The sequence below is a fragment of the Hemiscyllium ocellatum genome, chromosome 14 (assembly GCF_020745735.1).
Source record: "Hemiscyllium ocellatum isolate sHemOce1 chromosome 14, sHemOce1.pat.X.cur, whole genome shotgun sequence".
NCBI classification, from domain to species: domain Eukaryota; kingdom Metazoa; phylum Chordata; class Chondrichthyes; order Orectolobiformes; family Hemiscylliidae; genus Hemiscyllium; species Hemiscyllium ocellatum.
Window position 1 is genome coordinate 29,066,061 of NC_083414.1, and position 26,040 is coordinate 29,092,100.

General features: G+C 38.5%; 1 protein-coding gene across 1 annotated transcript; it reads right to left on the reverse strand.

Moving 5' to 3' along the window:
- Positions 1-617: 617 nt before the first annotated feature.
- On the reverse strand, positions 618-24,474 carry wnt7aa (wingless-type MMTV integration site family, member 7Aa). The gene is made up of 4 exons (XM_060835155.1): positions 24,099-24,474; positions 22,303-22,529; positions 19,621-19,892; positions 618-1,806 (listed from the first exon to the last, which is right to left on the reverse strand). Exons 1-4 carry the CDS (start codon positions 24,167-24,169, stop codon positions 1,327-1,329), a joined length of 1,050 nt encoding a protein of 349 aa, XP_060691138.1. The 5' UTR covers positions 24,170-24,474; the 3' UTR covers positions 618-1,326.
- Between the last annotated feature and the right edge of the window lie 1,566 nt (positions 24,475-26,040).

Here is a 26,040-nt window from a genome sequence, read left to right on the forward strand (position 1 = left end):
AAAGTTCACTGTGCATTTTGACGCATCTACTAGTTGAATCTGAATTTATCCAGCTTGCCTCTGTTCTGTCCTTAAACTAATCAGTCTTAAGTCTGTTAAATTCCCTCAGATCTATTACAAATAATCACAGCTTTTATGCATGTTTTAAGAAAAGTACTGGTTATAGAGTTATACAAGCAGAAACAGTATAAATAAAATATTCATATAAAAATAGTCTCTTACAAAATATATTCTCTTAACCTATGGTTCCTTTTTCCACATGATGGGATTTGTCTGGAGTATCAAATTTGATAATCTTTAGGTTCAAATGATTCATAATTAGTTAACATTTCAAAGTGAAAAAATAATCAAGTTTTTTTTACAGTAGTTTAAAGGATCATAACAGTTTGATTTTCCAGACAACTAGCAGCAAAACAGCAGAAGATTTACAAAAGATGCCTGCTTTTGTCAGTAAAAAGCCTGATGCTGCAGGATAAAGAATATTCCTGCAAATACAGCTGTTAGAAATATCTGAGCAAAACCTAATATATACAGCCAAACAAATCCAATTCTTGCTGTATCTAAAGAAATTATTCTACAAAGAATATAAAACTCTTTCTTTGTAGAAGTAAAGTTCTTTTTAAATAAATTAATATTAGTTTCTTTTTCTCTAAATATATTGTTAAATATTGTTGTTACTATTTACTTAATGTTGCTGGTATAGTCAGTCATTATGTCCAAGTGCCCCAGTCCACCATGGTTTTCTTAATGGCTGTGAAAAAATGTGGCAGAAAAGAAAAAGCTGATAAGTCAGTGTCTATGGGAAACTGAAAACAGTAATACTTGTTGTAGCCAATCCTGTGAGATCCAGACAGGCAAGACAAGCAGAAGCTTTTCACAAATGCAGAAACCTAAATCTGCATAATCCACACTCAAAGCAGAAATTCTCACAAGGGCATTGTTAACCCTGTCATGTTTATAGTCCATATTTAAAGGGTTTTATTTTCAAGCCAAGTTACTGCTGATTTCACTATGGCTTTTTCAACCTTGTGCCATTTTCAGTTCAGACCTGGATTTATTTCAATGCACTAATTGAAATAGGCTTTACGTATTTAAAATCTGTGTAGTTATATTTATGGAGATGGCAACAGGTGCTATTTTCTCTTTGCAATCCAGCTGGGTTCATCAATCTGGCAATATTATCAGACAGGGATCCTCAAGCTTTTGCACTCTATAGGAAAGCGAGACATTATTTGCAAACTCACAGCCACTAGATTGAGATCATGTGCAAATTTAGGAGTATTTTCTTTGGAGGGTATGACTGTCCTCCCTATAAAGGATTTAATTTCATTTACATGTATAAACTTCTGTTCTTTCGCTGCAGGTGTTGCATTTGACATAGCAGCACCAGTGGAATTTGCAGTTGCACTGCCAGACCCTGGAATACTGGTGCGTGTTGTATCCTCTTCCGCAACACATCAAATCACAACTGTTATTTTGCGAGGATGTCTTGTTACACATTCTTCCCTGTGTCCCAACGCTCCCTGTGATTGGGTCTTCCTCGCAGTAGTTAGGGGATTTCTCAATGTAGACTAAGTCTGTAACCATAGGTTTGCGATATGAAAGTGGCTTTTTAATCTTCAAGAAGACTGGTCTCTTGTTTCGATGTGTCCTTACTGGTTCAACTTGAACTGCTTCATTGTATTTCTCTTTTAGGATGTAGCCCAGTTCTCTGAATTTAGGAAGCATTGTCCAGCATGTTTTAGTAGTACACGATCCAGACACTCCATGACATTTGCATTCCAGTTTCATATTTTCTCCGAGGATCTACATTAAAGTAAATGAAATACATGTAAGCAATCCCACAATAACATTGCTTCATTTCTCTAACACTTCTCTTCATTTACAACAGATTATGAGAACCTTAAATATATCAAACTACTCTCTGATTGCCTACTGATAAGATGGAAAAAGCAGTAAAGATTAATGAGATTCAGCAATTAATCATTCATAGATTAATCATTTCAGATGTTTCATGACAGTCCTTTCTTAATTGATGGTTTTTGCTCATTGCAGATAAGTTGAAAGACCAAAACAAGCAGAAACTGGACACATAATCCAATGTGAAGCTAAATTCATTTTAGGTAACTGGATAGTGCAGTCAGAATTTTCACCTTTGGATTCTGAGTTTAAAAATTGCCCTTCTACGCTACACAGCAAAAAATGATTACGTATTAGTGGACAGTATCGTTTGAAAGAAGCTAGGTGTGGTAAACAGGGCAGGCTTTGGCATGGGGTAAATGTCACTGGACTAGTAATCTCAAGGTATGGACTAATTTTCTAGTTAACTCACACTCTAGTAATGTGAGTTCAAATCACACCATAGGGTGGAATGGTGAAATTCAAATTGACTATAAATTTAGAGTTCAAAAATAATGGTGACTATTTAACCTTCCACTGACCTTCCCTCTTATTATAGAGTCAGAAGTGGGGATGTTTGCCAATGATTGCACAATGTTCAGCATCAGTTGCAACTCTTCAGACCCTAAAGCAGTCTATGTTCAAAGGCGACAAGGTCTAAACAATGTCCAAGCATGGGCTGACAAGTGCCCATGTAACATTTGAGTCCCACAAATGCCAGGCAATGACCACTTCCAAAAGAGACACTCTAAACACCACCCTTTTGACAATGAATGGTACTGCCATCACTGAATCCCCTACGTTCACATCCTGGGAGTTACATTTACCAGAAACTCAACTGGGCTTGCCACATAAACACACCAGTTACAGCAGCAGATCGGAGGCTAGTGAAACTGAAGTAAAGAACTTACTTTCTGACTCCAAAATCCTGACCACTATCTGCAGGCATAAGTCAGGAGTGTGATGGAATATTCCCAAATTGTTTGGATGAGTAGAGCTCAAACAACACTAAGAAGTTTGATATCATCCATGACAAGGCAGCCCACTTGATTGGCACCATATCCAAAACATTGACTCCCTCCACCACCAACACACAATAGCAGCAATGTGTACTATCTACAGGATGCACTGCCGAAATCCACCAAAGATCCTCAGACAGCACCTTCTATCTAGAAGGACAAGGGCAGCAGCTACTTGGGTACATCACCACCTGAAAGTTTCCCTCCAAGCCACACTGTCCTGACTTGGAAATATATCACTGTTCTTTCATTGTGGATGGCTAAAAATCCTGCAATTTCACCCCAAGGGCATTGTGTGTCAACCTACAGCATGTGGACTACAGCAGTTCAAGAAGGCAGCTCACTACCACCTTCTCAAAAGCACCATAGACGAGCAATAAGTGCTGGCCAGAATCGATACCCACACCTTATGCATGATATTTTAAAAATTTTCTGAAATCTGCCATGCTTATCCAATCAGGCATATATGTGACTCCATATGTTTAATGTAGTTGATTCATAACTGCCCTCTAAAATGGGCTAGCAGGCCATGCAGTTGAAAAACAATTAGGGATGAGCAATAAATGCTGGCCTAACCAGTGATAGTGGCATCCCATGGATAAAATATGCCTTAGTGCAGGTTTGAAATGGGTTTATTATATTACAGGAACAAATTACAGGACATTTCACTCTAGATCTTATTGACACTATGCCTAGTCTGAGAATGCTCAATACTAATTCTGATTGCACAAAATGAATAACGTCCCCATCCTTAGTGGTTCAGTGAACTCAAAATCATAAGATCTATATCTATGCATTATGCCCACTGTTTTCAAGGGATCTGTAGGAAATTCCCACCATTCTTCACCATTCCATAAAACTACTCATATATTACCTGTTTACCATTATGAAGGCTTTTCTCTAAACAGTTCTAACTGTGTCTTTTGAGCAATATTTGTTATTCCACTTCCTTTCGCAATTTCTCTCTTCTTTTTGATGATCCATAACCTGGAATCTTTAGTTCTCAGGTATACCCAGCTTGTAATCAGGTTTTTATAAAAGCTACAATACCATATCCTTCAAGCTGAATTTGTGTTTCTGACTGTCTATTTTTAGTTCTAATGCTACATGCATTTGTATACCAAATTGGAGGGGATAATTATTCCTATTCCGTCCATATGACATATTGGTGTACTTCGCACATGTATTGATGTAATACACTCATTGATGAGCTGCATATTGCTAGAAAAGCAATTTAAAGTATATTTCAGTACTTCTGCCTTATTTTTATGTTATTTTATTATTATCTCCTGCAATCTTTCTTTGTTTCCTAGTTATTTTGATGATCTGGATCCCCCTTTGTATTTTTATTGCCTCTTTATTTTGTCTATATGCTGTTAATCTTGCCATCCAGAACTTCTTTACTGGCTTAAATTTTCTTCACAGTCCATTTAGCCTTTCTACTATGACTGAACTCAGCTTGACTCATACCAGTAGTATAATCCCCTCCTGTACTGGTGCAAGTGAGCCATTAAAAGGAATTCTTCATTCACTCATAAGTCTTCCAGTAACAGGTTATTTACCACCAATCTGTTTATCCCTATCCCAATTAGCATGTGATAATATTCTGAAGATAACATCTTGAGACCTTGCTTTTAATTTTGTAGCCATTTTGTTTCTTTCAACATTTTTTTAAATATCATTCTCAGAGTTCCAACACTTATTTTGCATCTCCAGTTACCAAACTTGCCATAGAACTTTAGAGACAACAATGCTTGTTTGAAAGTAGGTCAGATATTTTTCAGATTTGGTAAGAACAACATGTTGTCATTCCTTAAAGAACATAAGGTTTCTATGACTTCATGGTCACGTTTACTGGTAGCAGTTTTCCATTTCCAGATTTGTCTTGTAATTGAACTCAAATATTCAATATCCCACGGTGGATATTTGAACTCACATTCTCAGGACTATTAGTTGAGATGTTTGGATTGTAAAGCCACAAACATAACTACAATGTTTCTCTGACCCCCTTAGTTATCTCAGCATGATCTCCTCCTTGTTATTTTCTGTATGTTGTTTCCAATATTGATTACAACAGCTGTAATTCCTCCTCCATTGCCAAGTTTTTTCCAGGCTAATTAGAGATGTTCATCAGTAGGCAATGCAATGTTTTGACTAAGAAGAATGAGGGCTTTGATTTCATTCGAGTCAACCCTTAAAACAAGCATATTGTTGGGCTTTTGTAGAGTATTCTTTATCTTATTTTCACTTTATATATACCACAATAGTTTCTCATCTTAAAATCAATATCTGAGAATCTTGTAAATATTAGTGAATAGAAGACCTGAAACTCAGTTGGACTAACACATAAATACAGTGGATACAAGAGCAGGTCAAAATTTAGGTATTCTGCAGTGAGTTATTCAACTAGGTGAACTAACAGCCTGGTATCACTAGACTGTTAACCCAAAGGCCTAGGTAATGTTCTGAAAAACTGGGTTCAAATCCCACCATAGTAGGTGCAGGATTCAATTCAATAAAAATCTGAAATTAAGAGTCTAATGAGGACCATGCTCCCATTATTAATTGTCATTAAAAAAAAAACTCACCTTGTTCAATAATGTCCTTCAGGGAAGGAAATCTGCAATCCCTATCTGGTCTGGCCTACATGTGACTCCAGACCCAGAGCAATGTGGTTGACTCTTAACTGTCCTCTGGGCAATTGGGGATGGCAATAAATGATGGTTTAGCCAGTGATGCCCAAGTTGCATGAATGAATAAATAAAAAAAACCCTTGACTTTCCCCAAAAGCCTCTTCACCATGTATATGGCACAATCATGAATGTTGTGAAATACTCTCCACTTGCAAGAGCAGGAGATTCCTAATTTTCTTTTCATTTGTGAGACAGATTCACAACAGCTCAGGATCAGAAAAGAATCTAGTAACAAATTGAATCTGCATTTTCCACTACTATGTCATACAAAGCAGCACTCCTAAATATTACACTTTATCACAGTGCCTATTGATGACTTGTATACTGTAGTACTTAATTGAAAACAATCTTAAATTATGGCAATATAATTTCTTCTTTGGGACAGGCGGTTCAGTGACTAATTAAAAAACACTGTTGCAATGGATTGGTGAGAACGTTACACTGCAACTAGCCCACTCGCCTGACCCAGGGATTGTAGATTCTGACACAGGGAGGTAATTTTCCAAGTTTGTACTAGCAGCAGGAGTCTTGCCTACCACCAGAACATAATAGAAAATCACACTGATATTCTTTGTGCTTCACAAATAATCCTTAAATATCAAAGGTGTTCAGACCTTTAGCATCTCCTTAAAATATTCTCCAAATGGACTAGCATCTATAAAGGGTTGGACTCAGAAACAAGAGATTATAATTTCAATTTAGTTTATATTCAAGTTCCCATAAAGATCAAAGCGAACATTCTTCAGTTGGTACACTTGGATATATTGAATTGCCTGAACAAAGTTTGGAAGAATGCACGACTAATAGAAGCGCATTCCAATCTTTTAAATGCATTTAGCTTTGTGAATAATAGATCGATAAGGATATATTAAAAATGAGAGGGTGACTGATCATTCTTGCTTATTCTTCCTCTCTGTCCTGGGTTATCCAATAGACTCAGTCTCCATAACAGGGAAATGAATTCCAAGTGTCTGTCAGATGGTTTATTTGTCAGAGCAACAGAAAAACATTAGCATAATCCTTTTCTGCATCACAGAAGAAAGAATTAGAACTACTTTGAATTGGAGATGCCGGTGTTGGACTGGGGTGTACAAAGTTAAAAGTCACACAACACCCAGTTTATAGTTCAACAGGTTTAATTGGAAGCACATTAGCTTTCAGAGCGACGTTCCTTCAGGTGATGAAGGAGCGTCGCTCCAAAAGCTAGTGTGCTTCCAATTAAACCTGTTGGACTATAACCTGGTGTTGTGTGACTTTTAAGTACTTTGAATGCATTGATGCATTGTTTATACATCATCGCCTCCTCACCATGCTTAGAGATAAATATATATATGTACATAAGAAATTGGAGCATGTGTATTTTTGTTAGTTGTTTATGAGATGTGGGTGTCACTGGTTAGACCAACATTTATTGTCTCTCCTTAATCGCCCAAGCAACGGTAGTGATGGGCTCTCTTCTTCAACATTGCTGTCATTGGGATGTAGAGACACCCAAAATGCTGTCAGGAATGATTTTGACCCAGTGACAGGGAAGGAATAGTGAGAATTCTAAATCAGAATGATATGTGACTTGGAGGTGAACTTGCACGTAGTACTGTTGCCAATCATCTGCTGCCCTTGTCCTTCTAGGCTGTAGTAGTCATGGGTTTGGAGGATGCTATGGTAGGAACCTTGCTGAGTTACTGTATCTTGTAGATACTGCAGACTACTCACACTGTCCATCAGGAATAGTTAGGAATGAATATTGACAATGTTCAATGGAGTGCCAATCACTCAGGCTGCATTGCCCAGGATGGTGGCGAACTTCTTGAGTGTTGCTGGAGCTATATTCACTGAGGCAAGTGGAAAGTACTGCATCACACTCCTGACTTGTGTCTTATAGATGGTGGATAGACTTTGGGGTGACAAGGAAGAGTGTTACATCCTGCAAAACGCCGAGCCTCTCACCTGCTCTTATTGCCACAGCAGTTATATGGTAAACCTAGTCCAGTTTCTGGAGTTAGTAGGCCATGCAGTGCCTCAAACCTGCTCCATCATTCAAAAAAATTCACTGCTGATCCTCCATCTGGACTCCAAATCCTTCTTAACATTAATTGCATCAATTCGAAGTGCAAGTGATAGCAGAGAAAAATATCCCATTTCATCATTTAAATATTACTCTTCAGTAAATCAATTCATGCTCTTTTGTTGTCATTCAATACATTTTTGAATTGATATTTTAACAGCTACCAGTTCTTGACCATCAAAATCATGGCAGATGAATTACACAAATTCAAAAAGTTATTACATCTGTGACACCTTCTACTTGAAAAACACAAAATAATAATGTAATAGCACAACCCTCTGTAATTTATCAGTCCATGTATAAAATATATTTTAAAATTTCATATAAGCACACTTACTGTGATTACTTTTTCCAACAAAATAATTAAAGTAGTAGCAAGACATTTAGAAAATTATAAAACAATAAGACCAAATCAATATGATTTTGTAAATAGGGAATTTATCCAAAGTATTTTCCCTAGGGCGGGGGAGTCCAGAACTAGAGGCATAGGTTTAGGGTGAGGGGGAAAGATATAAAAGTGACCTAAGGGGCAACTTTTTCACGCATCGGGTGGTACATGTATGGAATGAGCTGCCTGAGGAAGTGGTGGAGGCTGGTACAATTGCAACATTTAAAAGCCATCTGCATGGGTATATGAATAAGAAGGGTTTGGAGAGATATGGGCCGGGTGCTGGCAGGTGGGACTAGACTGGGTTGGGATATCTGGTCGGCATGGACGGGTTGAACTAAAGGGTCTGTTTCCAAGCTGTACATCTCTATGACTCTATGACTCTAAATAGTATGTATCAAATTTATTAACGTTCTTTGAGGATATTACAAGGAGGGTGCATAACGGGCTGCTGGATATGATGTGTTTTGGATATATACTACATAAAAGATTACTGCAAAAGGTGAGAGCTTATGATGTTAGGAGTGGTATATTTGCATGGTTAAAGGACTGGCTAACTAACAGCAAATGAGGAGTCAGAATAATGGACAAGCTTCAAGATGGCAACTGTAACTAATAGGTGCACAACTATTTATAATCTACATTAATGACTTGAATGAAGAGACCAACTGTGTTGTAGCCAAGTTTTCTGATGATATGAAATAGGTAGAAAAACAGATTCTGAGGAAGATATAAAAAGTCTGCAAATAGAAATTAGATAGATTAAATGAGTGGACAACAATCTGACAGATATGATATAATTTGGGAAAATGTGAAGTTGGCAAGAAGAATAGAAACTCAGGGTAATATTACAATGAGCACAAACTGTGAAATTCTACATTACAGAGGTACCTGGGTATCTTTGAACATGAATCACACAAAATTAGCAAGGAGGTAGAGGAAGTAATTAGGAACACAAATGGAATGTTGGCTTTTATTGCAAGAGGTAGATGTAGGGAAGTCTTGCCACAGCTATACAGGTCATTGGAAAGATGGTATGTGTGTACAGTTTGGTCACCTTCCTTAGGAATAGACATACCTGGGATACTGTTCAGAGAGTGTTCACTGACTGATTCCTTATATGAGTGAGTTTGTCCTATGAAGAAGGGTTGAATGGACTAGGTCCATTGGAGTTTGGGAGAATGAGAGATGATCTTCTTGAAACATCTAATATTGTGAAGGATTTCACTGGGTTAATGCTCAGAGCATGTTTCAGCTTGTTAAGGAATCTAAAACTGGGAACAGATTTTTAAAAATGAGGGATCTTCCACTTAAGTTGAACAGGAGGAGGAAATTCTTTGCTCAGGTTTTGGAAGTGTCTTCACCAGCATGCAATGAAAGCTGGATCACTGAATGTATACAATGCTAAGTTCAACATAGTTTTGATTGACAAGAGAGTCAAGGATCACGTGGTGCTGCCCGAAAAATTGATTTAAGACCACAATTGTATCTTATTGAATGGAAGAGCAGGTCTGATGGGCAGGATGGCCTACTCTGTTACTCCTTCTCAAGTTTTTATGCTCTTTAAATAAATGCAGAAAGATCCAGAGAAACACAGCAGCTCTGGCAACTCCTATGGAGAAGGAAACAGTTATTAATATTACAAGTCCAAAATGGCTTTTCTTTGAAGTTTCTTTGGCACTTTCTGTTTTGTTTCAGATCTCAGTAATAGAACTTTGGCTTATTCTTATGTTCTTTCACTATTTTACACGCTTTTTCTATCACGCCTGCCCTGTCATTCTTAATCATCTTAACTTACTGAGATTCCGCCATCATTTATTTCTGTGATTATAATTTACTACAATTTTCTATTATTTCCAGTATTTTATCATTGATGGCTTTCATTATTATTCAAGCAAAGGCCCACAGAAACCATGACTAATGACATGGAATTTCCTATGTGGATAATTATATTTGTTAATGAGTGATTTCTAACAGCTATTATTCACTGTTCCTTGACCTGTTTTGCCGTTTATTGCACTTACACACTTTGCGACTAATTGTTCTGTCTTTATTTCATTTTATTATTTTACTGCCATTTACTATTGGTTGGCATGGTTGCTCAGTCATTAGAACTGCTGTCTCACAAGGACCAGCGTCCCAGGTTCGATTCCTGCCTCAGGTGACTGTCTGTGTGGAGTTTGCACATTTTCCCTGTGTCTGCGTGGGTTTCATCCCACAGTCCGAAGATGTACAGGTCAGGTGAATTGGCCATGTTAAATTGCCCTTGGTGTTAGGTGCATTAGTCAAAGGGAAATGGGTCTGGGTGGATTACTCTTCGGAGGGTCGGTATGGACTTGTTGGTCCGAAGGGCCTGTTTCCACACTGTAGGGAATCTAACCTTAACAATGTTCTATTTACTAACAGCGTGGATTTTGTTTCATTGGTTATCAAAATAAGATTGGGCAGAATATTTTATTCAAAGTACATTCTGTCTTAGAAAGGTATGAGCTCTGTATCCAATTTAAATGTCTGTCTTTTCCAGCTTTAGTTTTCCTTCAGTTCCCTCTTGTTCTATCTTTAGCAGTAGCACATATTTCAGATTCACAGCTTTTTCCTGTCACCTTTTGCCATCTTGTCATCATCAACTAATTCATGCCATTATTACCTTTCTGATTACCACACCCAACTGTACCACATCATTCACATTCCCTGTCTCAAGAATGGTGCCATCCCACCTCCCACTGCTAAAGCTATATCACCTGTCCCAATCCCATTTCACGGTCACTATTTCCCTCTCCAAACTATCTCCACTATTGCAGTTCATCTTAAGCACTTGCCCTTCTCCTGATCCTTCCTGTCACTTTGTCACAAAGCCCATGTTAACATCATAAAAACAAATTGAAAAAATTAAAAGCAGTTGTTGCATCAAGCCATGCATTCAGCTCTACCACTTATTCCAACAGAACTTCACACAGTGTCTCCCAATAACTTATTTTCCCAGTATTCAGACAACCAACTAAACATTTTTCCAATGTATCAATAATCCACAACTGTTATCCCAGGACTCACAAACACTGAATCTCTTCTACAATGATGCCAACATGGTGCTTATAATATATTACGCCTCAGCCCTCGGGGTTCACCATGAGGATTCCAATATGCAAAGATCTTCCTACCACTCCCTCCACAAGTCAATGCTCCCACATTAATTCATTCTTCCCATATTTTGCCACCCAGTCTCAATCTCCTTAGACCTCCCTCTTAATATGGCTAAAACTATATCACCTGTCTCAATTCACCTCCCACCTTTAACTGACCCTTTTAAATATCCTCTAGCTGTCTCATGCTTGTTTCAATATATAGATAGAATAATATTGAATGATAATCAATGTTTTTGATGTAAATTCTGATCGAAAATTGGACAGAATAATGTCACACACATACAAAACTATTGTGTGTTTAGTTTATCCAATCACTATAAAGCAGTCACCCTGATAATATGTTGCATGTCATACAACAAAAATATAGCATGCTAAATAAGGATATAAGATGTCGGAGTAAGGGCAGACCATTTGGCTGTCAAGCCTTTTCCATCAGTCAATGAGATCATGACTAACCTAATATACCCTTAACTCTGCCACTCCCCCACACACTTCATTCATTTGATTCCTTGCCCTTAAACTCAGCATGAGTGATCTGCTCACATTTATAACAATATTTTGAACCCATCAAATTTGAGATGCCCATGTTTCAAAGTAGCAAATGTGTAGAAATTTAGAGAAAGACAAACTACTGATGTATTCTAAGCAAAGAAAAACAGAAATCAATAAACAACTCCACCACCCTCAACTCCCATCCTTCAATTTGCTAAACTTCCCCTAGAGGTACAGCCAGGAGGAACAGGAAGTCAGTCACCTCCACCTTTCCACACCATGGATAATATTATTGAACTGAAAATAAAATCCTTTCTGATTTCACCTGAGAAACTCTCAACAGGTAAAAAAATTACCCACCTCCTTTTACATATATAGATGCAGATATGAGGTATAACTTAATCGTACAGCATGAGTAAATTAAATATAATAAACATGCATCTATTTACCATCTCTTCTGTTTCTTCCTGATGCTTTTCACAACACGTTCAGGCACAAAACTTCAGGTATTCAATATTTTAAAATTACTATGCATTGATAAAAATCCTTTGACATGGCGTAACTATAATTTCTCAACAAGAACAATGATACTCTGATCAATAAATGCCAACATTCTTCTGTCTTTTAATTTCTCCAGCCTTCACCCTGTTCCTTCCCCTTTCCCGCCTCTTTACTTGCTAAAACCCTGACATATTTCTAATCTTTTCTCATTATGATAAAGGTAATTGACCTGACATATTAAATTGGTTTCTCGCTCCGCAGATGGTGCTTAACTAGCATTTTCTGATTTCATTTCAGATTTCCATAATCTACTACATTTTGCTTTTACATGTTTATATTACCTTCAGAGTAGGAAAAAATCAAGGTACTTGAGGGAAGGGAAAAAAAACACAGAACCCAGAACCAAAGATGGAATCATTTGAAGAGTTACTCAAGTCAGAGAGAAACTTTAAAAGGGGGGGAGGGGTAGGGGTGGGGGGAGCTGAGTTATGTGGAGAGGGTGGATGGGTGATGATGGGTTTCAAGAGGGAATTCCAGAATCTGAGTGTCTGGATGCGTGACTACCAATGGGTGGATAAAGGAATTGGGGCATATATAACAAGTAGGAATCAAAAAAGTGAAAACTTCAGGAATGCTACAATGTTGGACAGGTTTGTAGATAGGGAAGGTTGAAAATATCAAATATTTTAAAATGAACAATGAGTGCTTTTAATTTGAGATGTTGGGCGACTGAGAACCAAAGTAGGTGATTAACACAGGGTGATGGGTAAGTGGGAGATACCGAACTTTGGACAAGATGACAATTACAAACATTGAAGTCTTGGAGGCCAGCCTCAGTTGAGTCTGAAGGAGGTAGATGTTTCAGTGAATAGTGAACTATAGTAGGGATTGAAGCAGGTACAACAAAGGGAGGAGAAGCAACCAAAGCAAAAGATACATTTGGTCAGAACATTAGTTCAGGCGTCAAAGTTGTGAAAAGAATATAGTTCAGTCTGAGACAGTGGGCTTGGAAGAGGTTAGAATAATTGGCATAGGTTAAGTATTTTTAATGTTTCACTGGAGAAAATGCAGAAATGGATGATGGGCAGGGGTGTCATCAACCGATGTGTTGAATCCGCTTATGTCTATGCAATTGTCAAGAATAAGCAAATGAAGAAAAGTTCTGAGGAAGGACCTATTGACTTGAAACGTTAACTTTGATTTCTCTCCACAGATGCTGCCATACAGGTTGAGTTTTTCCAGCAATTTATGATTTTGTTGTTGAAGAGAAAGAAGGAGTTGAGAGTCAATGTCTCGAGGATTCACAAGCTGAAAGTGCAGAGTTAGAAGTGAAATCATTGCGACAGATGCTTTGGCAACTATTGGACAGGTGGGAGGAACCAAAAAAGATTGGACTGACCATGCAGAACAACTGAGGAACATGTTTAAGGAGGATGTTGCAGTGAACAATGTGAATGGTTTTAAATGAGTTGAACCTCATATGGAAGGGCAATTAATCATGGTCACGGTCACTGAGCATATCATTCATAACTTTAATTAGGATTCTTTCAGTTTTGTGGGGGAGTGGAAACCTGATGGAAAGAATTCAAAGCAATCCCAAGGGCACTGGAAATGAATCTGTGAGGCTGTAACATGTTTAAGGATAATAAACAGGAAAGGGAGATTGGTGATGGGCCAATATTTTGCAAAGAGAAGGACTCAATGTTAAGGGGAGTAAAAAGTTCAGTACCATGAGGGGACTAAACAGGGCTAGTTAGAGAGAAGCTGCTGCCTTTTATAGTAGGGTCAAGAACCAGAGGAAGCTCAGTTAAGGTGATTGGAAAAATAACCAGTGGTAACATGAGAATTTCGTGCAGTGAGTAATTAGGATTTGGAATGCATTGCCTTAATCTATGCTGGAGGCAGATTCAATTGTAACTTCAATAGGAAATTGGATAAGCGTATGAAGAGAAGCAATTTTCAGAGTTATGAGGAAAGGGTGGGGGAATGGGACAGGAGAATTGCTCTTGCAGAGACCTGGCATAAATACAATGAGCTAAATGGCCATTTTTCTATGTTTTTGCAATGTAACTGTGCTGATTCAATGATACTTTCAACAGCGTTGGATAATCCCCAAGGAGAAGAAACCATTTGCAATGTCAGGAAGTGAGAAAGCTAGGAAGGGAAGTCGATTTGTCTTTGAATAATTACTGGGAATTACAGACCTTAATCATCCAAATATATTGTCACTTGAAAACATTCTGGGCAAATATTGTCTCTGACATCAAATAAGAACACACTATTTCTGTGAACAATTTCATTATCATAGACATTTAGGGACGATGATCTGGGTTTCAAATGACCTCATAGTCCTTAAGCAAACAAAAACAGAAATTGCTGGAGAAACGCAGCTTGTCTGACAGTATCTGTGGAGAGAAAAATGGAGTTAGCAACTTTGAGTCCAGTATCTAGTTCAGAAAAAGGGTCACTGGACTTGAAAGGTTAACTCTCCACAGATGCTGCCACACCTGCTGAGCATCTCCACCATTTTTGCTTCTGTCTGATTCAGATCTCCAGCACCCACAATTCTTTAGTTTATGATGTCATAATCTTTCTTGGCTCGCCAACTGAACAGAAGCTTATACCTCACTGCAGTTATCTCCTGCTTTATGTGCAGTTTGGTTATTAGTTAACTCTCAACTAGCTGCAACATGTACTACAAAAAAAAAGGATAACCTGAAATAGGCCTGGTATCTCAAAAGGCTTCAGGTCATCATGGTTCTGCAGCTGTTTTGCAAATTCCACATCACTCAATATAACATATTCTATTGCTTTCAAATTCACTGCTACCTCTAAGACACAAAGGTATGCCCCAAGCTCCTTACGACTATGTCTCCAAAGTCTAAAAATCCCTGTCAGACAGATCTCCTCCTTCTGTTTAATATCCATCTTCAAATCAACCACGAACACAAAAACCTGAATTGCCAGAGGCTACCACATAATGACACAGGAATGGATGAGTTATTAAAGCAGCTCCTCAATAACCAAATGCAGCAGAATATAAGCATAGTAAACCAAAATCATGCATGGAAGACTATGTGGTTACAATAAGCACAGTACAATCCCATTAATGCCTGTAAAATGGATCTTGCAATGATAAATACCATAGGTACCCAGTGCTTATAAAGCACAAAGACCAGAGCCAGTGCCAATCTCATGTCCTATAACGAATTTTGTGATGACCAAGAAACTTGACATACCAGTAATGGTTAAATTATTAAAAGCAATGAAACACCACATCTAGATCCCCTGTCCCCAGTAACTAAGATAAAATCCCTGTTATATATATTGCAATTTAAGCAATCAATATATATCTGGAACTAAAAAAGATCAAGTATATTTTGGGATTTATTCATTACCTTATCCTACAGTTCTCAGCTTCACCATATATGCAGATATGCAAATAAGTAGGGACTTTCACAAATTATATAGCTTTCATACTATTAGTTTTTTGACCCAAAGAAGTATCTGGCAAACATCTTATGAAGCTGGAACCTCATATACAATGTATCAGTGAAATAAAAAGCAAACAGTACGTCCCTGTCACAGTCACACAACATAATGGTTTCTCATGTCAACATCTTTGTAGTCTGAGGAAAGTATTCATTTGTGAAACTACACAGGGAATGTTTTGCTACAATCAAAATTGGATCAAACTTCAATTCATTAAAGTTGTATTTTCTATAACATTATAAAGGATTTTGCAGATTCCAATATTACTCCAATATTATTAAATATTCTAAAAGATAAATTATAAATGAGCGATGTCATTTAATTCAACTCATGGTCTTGGGGATCTGTAACATAAATGTACTAAAGTGATGGGTTAGGTTATGAGGATAAATTAAACTAAAACTTGGGGCAACTGCTGTCAAGGCATACTGTGGTAACACCACTATCTGAGGTCTTTCTGCCAAAGTTAAATGGAGGACCATTCCGTTATCAGACATTCCTGGTATCTTAAATGCAAATAAATATAGTTTTGTTCAGGTGGAAAATGCCTTTGATTAGTTTAGGTGGAATCAAACTCCAATGTGTGTATGTTTCCTTGATATGCTACTGTACAGAACCAAACTACATTTGTGACTATATATTTAATGAATAATTTACATTTTTTGAAATAACCAAAAATTAAACTAACTAGAGTTTGTATTTTCATTAAATAGGACAAGTTAAGTGGTGATTTAATCAAAGTTTACTAGATATGGGAAATAGATATGGTAGATAAGGAGAATCTGCTTCTGTTATGGTTTGGAGATGCCGGTGTTGGACTGGGGTGTGCAAAATTAAAAATCACACAACACCAGGTTATAGTCCAACAGGTTTAATTGAAAGCACACTTGCTTTCGGAGTGACGCTCCTTCATCAGGTGGTTGACTACCACCTGATGTTGTGAGATTTTTAACACTGCTTCTGTTAATTAGGGAGGCAGGGATGAGGGATCATACTCCAAATTTAAAGAAAGATTTTTCAGGAGTGAATTTGAGAAACAATTCTTAACATAAATAGTAAATAATACCAAAACAATCATCAACCTTAAAATTAAGAATGTTTTAAGAGATTTGGAGTAAACGAGTCAGGCTGCAGATCAGCTCATTAAATGAACTCATTAAATGGTGAAATATAATTAAGTCCTTAATAGCCTAGTCCTGTTGCTATGTTCCTATTTATCTTTTTATGAAAGTTTATCCTCTCACAGTTTTAGCATCTAGTTGGGTCTTAACTTATTCCAGGGATTTTGCTTCTTTATCTTTTCTGGAAGACTATTCCAGGTATTGATTACCCTTTTGTTGAAAGTGCTTCATTACATCAACCCTAAAACTGCCTATTATCAATGTCCCAAAGTCTGAGTCTTAGTTTAATTTGAAGTAATTGAGGTAACTATCTCTGTTGTGGTTAGCATACCTATATACTTCTATAAACTTGCCTCCCCATTTACTTTCCTTAAAGGCTATAGATTTTCTAATATTTCCTCATTACTCAACCTTATGACAAGAGAAATCACCCTTATTGCTCTATCCTACACTACCTTAAGGCTTTATGATTCATGATCAAAACTGAATACACTATTCAAGGTACAATCTTTTCTGTAGCACCATCCAGTTCACTGTGATGTTTTTAGAATTATATGCTGAAAATTTTGAGCTGTAGCTTAACCCTTTGATTGCTTTGCTGACTGCTAAAAGTTGAGTCTACTATCACTCCGAGATCGTCATTCTCTGTTCAACACTCATTACCCATATATTTCTCCAATTTTTTTTGAATTTGCTAGATTTTGCACCTATCTAATTATATCTACCATTATTTTATTTAATAATTTGTTGTCTCTGGATCCTCTGGCTACATCAACTTCAACCAATCCTGTTCCCCTAGTTTACTGTTATCATGGAAATGAATTACGTAGCATTGCATTTTTATATTAAGGCTGTTAGTATAAAACAGCAACAGCAGCAGCAATAATATCTAAGACACTCCACTCAGTACAAATGTTTAACCAATATCACTCCACGAATTAAACCTGCTGGTCTCTTTATTTCAATCCATTCCCTAGCTTTGCCTTCTAATGAAGGAACTTCTGAAGTAAGGTCACAAGACTTGAAATGTTAACTCTGCTTTCCATCCACAGATGCTCCGAGACCTGCTGGGTTTTCCAACAATTTCCATTTTTATTACAGATTTTCACTATTTGCATATGAAACAGATTCTCATGTTGAGAATCTTTATTGCAGGCTTTCTGATTAGTCCTGGGTGACAGCATGTACATTCCAATGAAAACTTGAGCTACCACTTCCTTGATAAAGTCAAAAACACATGGGAAACAAAAATATCATGCTGCTGTGGTGTAATGTTGAATTTTATAATGTGATGTAGAAGGTATAGTGGAAGCAAATCATTTGGCTGGAGCCTAAGAGTACTGAAATTTTATGATGATACCTTAAGGCTAGGTGATGACTTTTAAAAATTATAGATTGGAAAGTTTTTTATTGTTTTTCCAATTACAGATAAGGGGGAAATCATCAAATTCCATGTGATAATGTTAGTCACTAAGTTCTAAAACCCTTAAGGTATGTTTAAGTGATATTTAATGATAGTTGCACAAGTTGATATTAAATATAAGGCAACATATTTTGATACTCAGTAAACAAAGTATCTTGAACTTTGATGAGAAACTTGTTTTCAAATAATAATTATCATTTTTAGAATTGTTTCATAAGTCTGTTTTGCACTCAATTCATTCACATTCCAATTCATTATCATACTAGTTAGGTTAGATATCATTATGATGAAAATGAATAGAATTATAACTCCTCTTACTCCTGAAAATAAAAGCACAGTTAAATTCCTTTCCATGGTTATGGTAGGCTGTACATCTGTGGAGAAGCTACCTTTCCTTTCTTTTCGTTCTCTGGCTTTAGAAACTAATAACTGCTGTCCCAAAGCCTAGGCAAAATATATTTTGTTTTAAACATGAATAAATCATTAAAAGTCTGAGTTTCCAAGCCAGTTAAAGTACGGCATGTTCAAAACTTTGGTCACAGAGATCCACAAGTCCAATTTAACCTAAAATATGCACCAATTAGTTGAGTGTTTCTATTAGTGATTTATGTGTATTTCAAATTGATAGTGTAAAATGTAAAGAACAGATTTAAAAGCAATCAGTGCCAGTGAAAAACAAAGTGCTGTACATTCTCAGTTTGGTAGTCAGCCCAATGTCAACTTGAAAAATGATGTTAACGTGTAAGCTATGACTGAAGACAATAGCTATTGTATATGATAGATAGATAAATAGATAGATAGACAGACAGACACACACACACACACACAAAGTCAGACATCCAAAGATCAGAAACTATATTGGACTTCAATCTCTTTAAAAAATGAAATTATTGTGAAAAATGCATTTTAATTAGCACATTTTTGTAAATATAACCTTTAACAGTATTGCTTTGGTATATTTTAATTGTAAGTTATTTTCACCAACTACTTTACATGCAATAATACAAAAATGTAATACTACATGTTTTTAAAAAATCCAATGCAACAAGATTATTTCTAATGACTTTAGTAATAAATCACATGCCTTTTGGCAACATGTGACTGATTGGAATTAATAGAGCTCTTCAAAACCAAAAGTCCAATGTCATCTAGAAATTTAGTCTAAAGTGAAAAGTAACATTTTAAAAATGCTTTTGCAAATATCATTTTGGTGAAGTATTTACCTTGTTTAATGAAGTTGTACAGACATTATGTCTATGTTGCTCAGGGAGATACCTTGCTGGCAGTGACTAATTGTCCTATTCCTCCAAATACAAGTGAGAAATCAGAAAATGAAATTTACCTTTGTTGTTTCTTCATTAAGACAAGTAGCAGTTGTTCTTACCTTGCGCCCTGCCTCATTATTGTGCAAGTTCATGAGTGTCCTGGCATTCTGTTTGATTTCTCTTGCATCTACAAATACTTTGGAGAATCCAATTCCATATCTGATATCTGCAGAGCAGCCTCCCCATTTCCAGCCTTCCTCCTGATTGTAGTGACCCTGTTTTTCTTTGTCACAGCCACAGTCACTCAGGTTTCCCTGGGTGCATGCAGCAGTAATGGCATGGGCTACTCCAGCAGCAATAATAGCATAGGTGAAGGCTGCTTCTCTGCTTCCTGCAATCAAGATATTGGGACACACGTATTAGTTTGCTTGACCGACCAATAATAATCATAACAGCTCATATTTTACCTTCGTGTCACATAATATTTTGTACTAAAGTTCCAGTTTTGAAATTCGCATTTAACGTATTTGGTAAAAGTGTCCTTGAATTGAAGTCTTTACAAGTACATCAGTTCACGTTCCATAAAGTTCAATTGTTTGCAATTCCAAAGTGACGTGAAGACAATTGTGTTTGAATTGTAAGAAGCGTCGTTTTTATGAAATAAATGAAACTTTATGGAAATTTGCAAGCAATGAAAGGTTGTAAGATGTTGGGACCCGCTGCAGAAATGTGGAAAACAAAATCGGCTTTGGTTTTGCATAATAAGCCTTGTGTTCACTACATATTAGGGGCCAAACTATGAGTTCAAACCAGAACACAGAACGGTTTAGCAGTCAAAGGTAGTTTAGCATTTTAGATGGGACTTCTTGTTAAGTTGCTTTTCATGTGAACAAATGCGCACTTCTAGTTGGTTACAAATGGCCATTCCTGATCATCTGCTTTCGGCTACAGGTAAAAAAAATTGTTACGCGATTTACCAAAACGACACATCTTCCGCTCTCATATTTGTTACACAACTGCAGGTGTTTGTGAGTATTTTAACATCCTTTGTGTGTGACTAAGATGGAAATGTGGGACCTTGCGACAGTGAGAAGGTCAGGGACGAAAGTAAGACAGGCAGCCTGTGCAAGGAGGGAGCTGGCAGGTAGAGAACTTGAAAGGCTTCTCCCCGGAGCGAAATAACCACAGGAAACATATCCCCGCTGGCGGGAGTCATGGATTATCGAAATATGCTTCTGCAATCTGTTATTGGCTTCCTCAATGGCGTACATTCTGAATGAAATTCCTCTCTAAACTGATATCTTCGGGAACCTGCTGTTCTCCATCGCATTTGAGAGTGTACCAAAGGTTAGATACTTTAACACAAATGTATAAACTGGGGGGAGACGGAATTGATAACCCTTACAGAAACTGCACAGACGATCCTTTACACAATGGAGATGAAAAGCAAGATAACCATGAAGACTGATTCAGAGTGACTACATGATTTATACCTGGTACTTCGCTTTGAGGGACAGATTAAGGCACTGTTTTCTTTATAGCGAAAATTATACCTTGGGTTCATAACGCAGTTATGTGTCTACAAATCAATCATCACCAGGGATTTCAAAAGAGAGTCAAGGAATCTCTTGCTTTGGTAGATTTTCAAGTTTGGCAGTGATTTTAACACATTGCCCGCGCTCCAAGGAGGGCAGAGACATTAGTGTTGTCACTAAGAAAAGACGTGGAGTTACTGGTTGAGCGCCAAAGGTGGTAGAGGAGCTCTGCTCTCTGAGAGAATCTGACTGAAGTGATTGGAAATCTCTTAACTATGGGCCCTCACCTCAACAGGGAAAAGAAATCCCACCCGTGGAAAGGAACTTCTTTGATTTTTTTTCATGTTAGAAAATTCAAATATGCACATCATAAAAAAAATTCCAAAACACACGTTGAAGACGTGTTTAAGTGTATCCTTAAGCAAAACAAGCATTTAAACTGATCTGAAAATTCTGATGGTGAGTCATGTGTCCAGATACTGAATCTTCTAGGGATGACCCACAAACAGTGAGTGCCATATGACCGAATTGTTAATAAATAAGATAGTTTACGCAAACTTCCAGTTAGTGTCTTCTGCTAGCTGACAAGGACTGATTCCAGGTGGGAATTCCTTCTGTTTTGGGTGAAGCTATTCATGGATGTAAATGTTTTTGGGGATACTTCAAAGAATCTTTACCAGACTGATACCTGGATTGGGTGGGGAAGTTGTCTTATGAGGACAACTTGGATAAGTTCAGTGGAGTTCAGTTCGATGAACCATACAGGAACCGGAATGGCATTGACAGGGTAAATATGGAGAGGATGATTTCTCTTGAAAAGAATCTACCCCTGTTTAAAAATCCAGAGTGGCCTCTTTAAAACAGTGTGTCAAGATTTCTCTCTCGCTCATTCTCGGAGGGTCCTGAGTCTTTGAAACTTTGTCCCTGAGCAGGCGGCGAAGCAGAGTAAAGACAGAGGTAGATTCCATTTCAGGACAGGAAGTGAAAAGATATCCAGGGTAGGCAGGCATGTGGGTTTGAGATTACAAACAGAACAGCTGAGCAGGCTCAAGGGGCTGAATGGCCCTTTCCTCCTAATCGATGTGTTCAGAGGGTCACCCCCTTAATTGATTAAAATGTTGAAAGCTGATCTTGGGTGGTGTGGGAAGAGGGGAATTCCTGCCTGTGTATTTCGTACCAAATTCCTTGCTGTGTAGTGATCCTATAGTGACATCTTACATTGTGAAAGATTGGAACAGACAGGTGAGTTTGCATTTTGTAACATACCGACTCTGAGCTCTTTGCCAAAAACAGTCCTTTCGCCGAGTGCAGAGCAGTTCCATCGCCCATAACGGAACTGAAATTGACACTCATTGATTCCCATCTGAGCCCCTTCTCCAATGACGATGATGGCATCGGGGCGACTCTGACAGATCGCCCGCTGACGAGGTGCCAGGCCCGGTATCTTACTGCAGATAATGTTCGCTCCCAGGGCCACCACCGAAGAGAATCCACTGTGGGAAGTCCAGGCAGATATTAGGATAGAGAGAGAGAGAGAGCAAACACCGTCACTAATTATTAATCCCAAACACGGAATTTGCTGCTTAAATATAATTGAGTCATTCTACAGTCATATCTAGCTGTTTCCCGAGAAGACTGTGCAGTAATAATCTCCTCATTTTCATGGTTTAGGCACATCCAGTGAGACACTCAGCTAACTGGGCCTAACTCTACTGAAAAATTGGAGTTTGAGCGAGCCCAATTCTCCAGCGCAAGGACCAGGATTTTGGGAAATTCCCCTTCCATCTATAGATTGTCAGGCTTAATGTCTGGATTCAAACACATTATTAACCCAAAAGACCCAAAAGTTGAACATTTGCGAGTTAAGGTTATGCCCATGAGACGTCCAGAAATAGCCCCAGAATATTCCAAGGATTATGGAAGGTATGAAACACAAATAAAAGCCTTCTCAGTTTAATATTAAATAGTGTAACAACAGATAAAGTACACATCTCACTAACTGCTAAACAGCCCCACATCAACTAAACATGGAAATGTTGTCGAAAGTAAATGGAGTTCATTTTAATATTTAAACTCTCCCCTGATATGAACCGGTTTAATTAAACATATCCACCTCTCGGTGTAGGAGCTGATGTATTATCAAACTTGTTATTATATTCAATTGAATGATAACCCCGAGCTAATAGTGACTGTTTCATAAATTAGAACAGTTCTAACATTCGGTTTCATACATTAACCTCCCTAAGAAAGAAGCACCCTTTAATCTTTCGATCTTCATGACGCTGATACCCGAACTATACGTGCATGTTGTGAAGTGGGCTGTTCAGTGTGAACTGGCCAGTCAGGTAGCACACGTAGTGCAGGATCTGGATTAGTGGTGCTGGTTAATTCAGCAAGGTAGTTCTATCCCATCTGGCCGTGGTGATGGATCTACCGTCCAGGCTGCAGGGCACGACTGTGCAAAGCCCAGCTCTGCCATTGTGCTGATTGTTAACTCCCGTCTCCATATCAAAGCATGGAGAATCCAAACAGCCCCCAGTGTCACAAAAAGGAGCCGCGTTCCCTGCAACACTTTGTGCATTACACTCTCTCGGGGAAGCCCTTTCCTCAGCAACGCTTCCAATTGAATTGTTATTCACATTCAATCACAATAAGATCGGTCTTATGAGCTAAGTGATGGAGTAATTTGGGTAAGTCCCGAGGCATTTGGTGTATTTGAGTCCGAATTGACAACTCAGTAAACGCACAATGCCATGATCAGTTAATTTTCCCAGTCCCAGACCGGACAGTGAAATAATCTCTTCCAAACGAAAGCGCTTGGGTGGTTTGATTTACACAGTTCTGTTGCTATCCGTTCAAAGTGGAAAAAAACTTTTCCCCAATCGGTGGGAACAGGCGTGCACTGGGGCGAACGCAACCTGTGCTTCTCAGTGTTGTGGATCTGAGCAACAGCACGGCGGACTTTGTTATTACAGACACTAAAAAAAACCATAATCAGATCGTCAGCGTTTGCACTGAAGCAGATTGGCAGGTCTAGGCACGGCAATCTTTTTGCCACTTACCCTATTTTAAGATACACGATTCCCACACAGAGGAAAATGTGGAAGAGCCAGCGCCGCGTTTTTCGGTTCATGTTTAAGGTTGGGTGGTGACTGCAATTCTTCTCGTCTGCTTGTTAATCAGAGTTCCAGGCAGAAACAAGTCCAAGGTACTGAGAGACCAACTGACCCGAGTGATCTCAGCTCCTGTGCACCCACATTCAAACCAGCGTGTATGGTAAATCCCAGTGGAGAATCGATATCCTGCACTTTTTTTTTGTTACAGATTATCCATCATCTGTATGCGTGTCACACGTATGGAGATTGCAATGGGAGGCTAGGATGGAGATCGCACAGGGTCCAGGCATTCCCACAATGAGAGCTGGATCTTCTCCCAGGTTCTATATATCTATCGAATCTATTTGGGCGTGTTCGTTTGGGAAAACGCAGCAGACCCACTAAATACCTTTGCAGTGCACACACACACACACACACACACCTTTTATTCTGGGGAGGGGGGGGGAGGGGGTTGCTAACGAAGAGCGTGCAGAATTCTCTCTGAATGATCTAACAACTTCCCATTATAAACAATGAGTGCGGAGTCGATTGCATTTTCTCGGGATCACTCGGTGCCAGGGACCGCGATATGATTTCGGCACCTCAATCTGCACACTATGTTTTGATACTCTCGGCGCTACCAGCAGATTTGCTCCATGGTAAAGATATTTCCCTCCCTCCTTCCCCACCACCGTTTCTCTCTCGGTCTCTGGGTCCCCTGTAGTTTCTTATACAGCAGGCAGTGCATTGTGAGGCAGTTATCTCGATAGGTTTTTTTTTCGCGCATTAAGCACACATTGTCCACTTGGCACATGAGATTGTGAGGTGTGTGCCGCAAGGAAGTGGAGATCCTGCCAATGAGAGGTTTATAGAGCGGACGCGCTCAGACTGTGCCATAGAAAGGGAGCTGAGGCACTTTAGTGATTGAACCGGCCGAACGCGCCGCCCTCTGACTGACGACTGGAGCGGTCCTTTCCACTTGTTAGATTTTTCAAGTCTTCTGCCTCCCCTCCCCCCCCATTCACCTCGATTCACAGGCTGAGTTTGGCGGAAGAAATTGCCCCTCTATATTTGCCCGGTCACTATGCGACCCTGCTGGGCTAATTGGCTCGCTCAGTTCTCTGGTCTCGAAACTCCCATTCCAGAAACAGGGTGTCAGATGTAGACATTCAGAATCACTAACTGTCCTGAATAAGAAAGTGTGGGACTGCTCAACTAAATCCGAGAGAATTTGCTGTTAATAATCACGGGGGGTGGGGAGGGAGGAATATCCTCACGCTTAGTCTGTTTTGTAATTGAGAAATTCGGCTCTCGGGCTGTAAGGATTTAAAAGGAGACATCGATCAATATCAAAATTTATAAAAAAAATATATGCACTGTTTATTTAAGTAGAATGGTTTAAAATCGACTAAGCGGCAATGACCCATCATGAAAGATATTTTAGTGTACTTTAGAAAAACGCTTTCCCCCTAACGCTTCATGGCAGTCACACAGGCACACATTCCAGTTCTGAAGGAGAGCGATACCAGATCCGAAATGTTAGCTCTGTTTCTCTCTCCGCAGATGCTGCCAGACCTCCTAAGCTCCTCCAGCATTGTCTGGGTTTGTTTCAGATTTCCAGCACCCGCAGTATTTTGCCTCTATTCAGACAATGATCTTGCAGCCAAATAGGATAGGTGCAAGTGATATCTGACAGGCGGGTTCAGAACGAGTGACGTCCGTTTCGGGCGTGAATTATTATACCTGCCTATGTTACAAAGCAAGAATTCGAAGATCTGCTTGAGAGAAAAAAAAATCAACCCAAAATAAAATAGTACTCCAAGGGATATAACAGTGATAAAATCCGAACCGGAAGTTGCTTGCGCTAGTTTTCGTTTGCAATGAATACTCATTTAACTAAATTCAATTA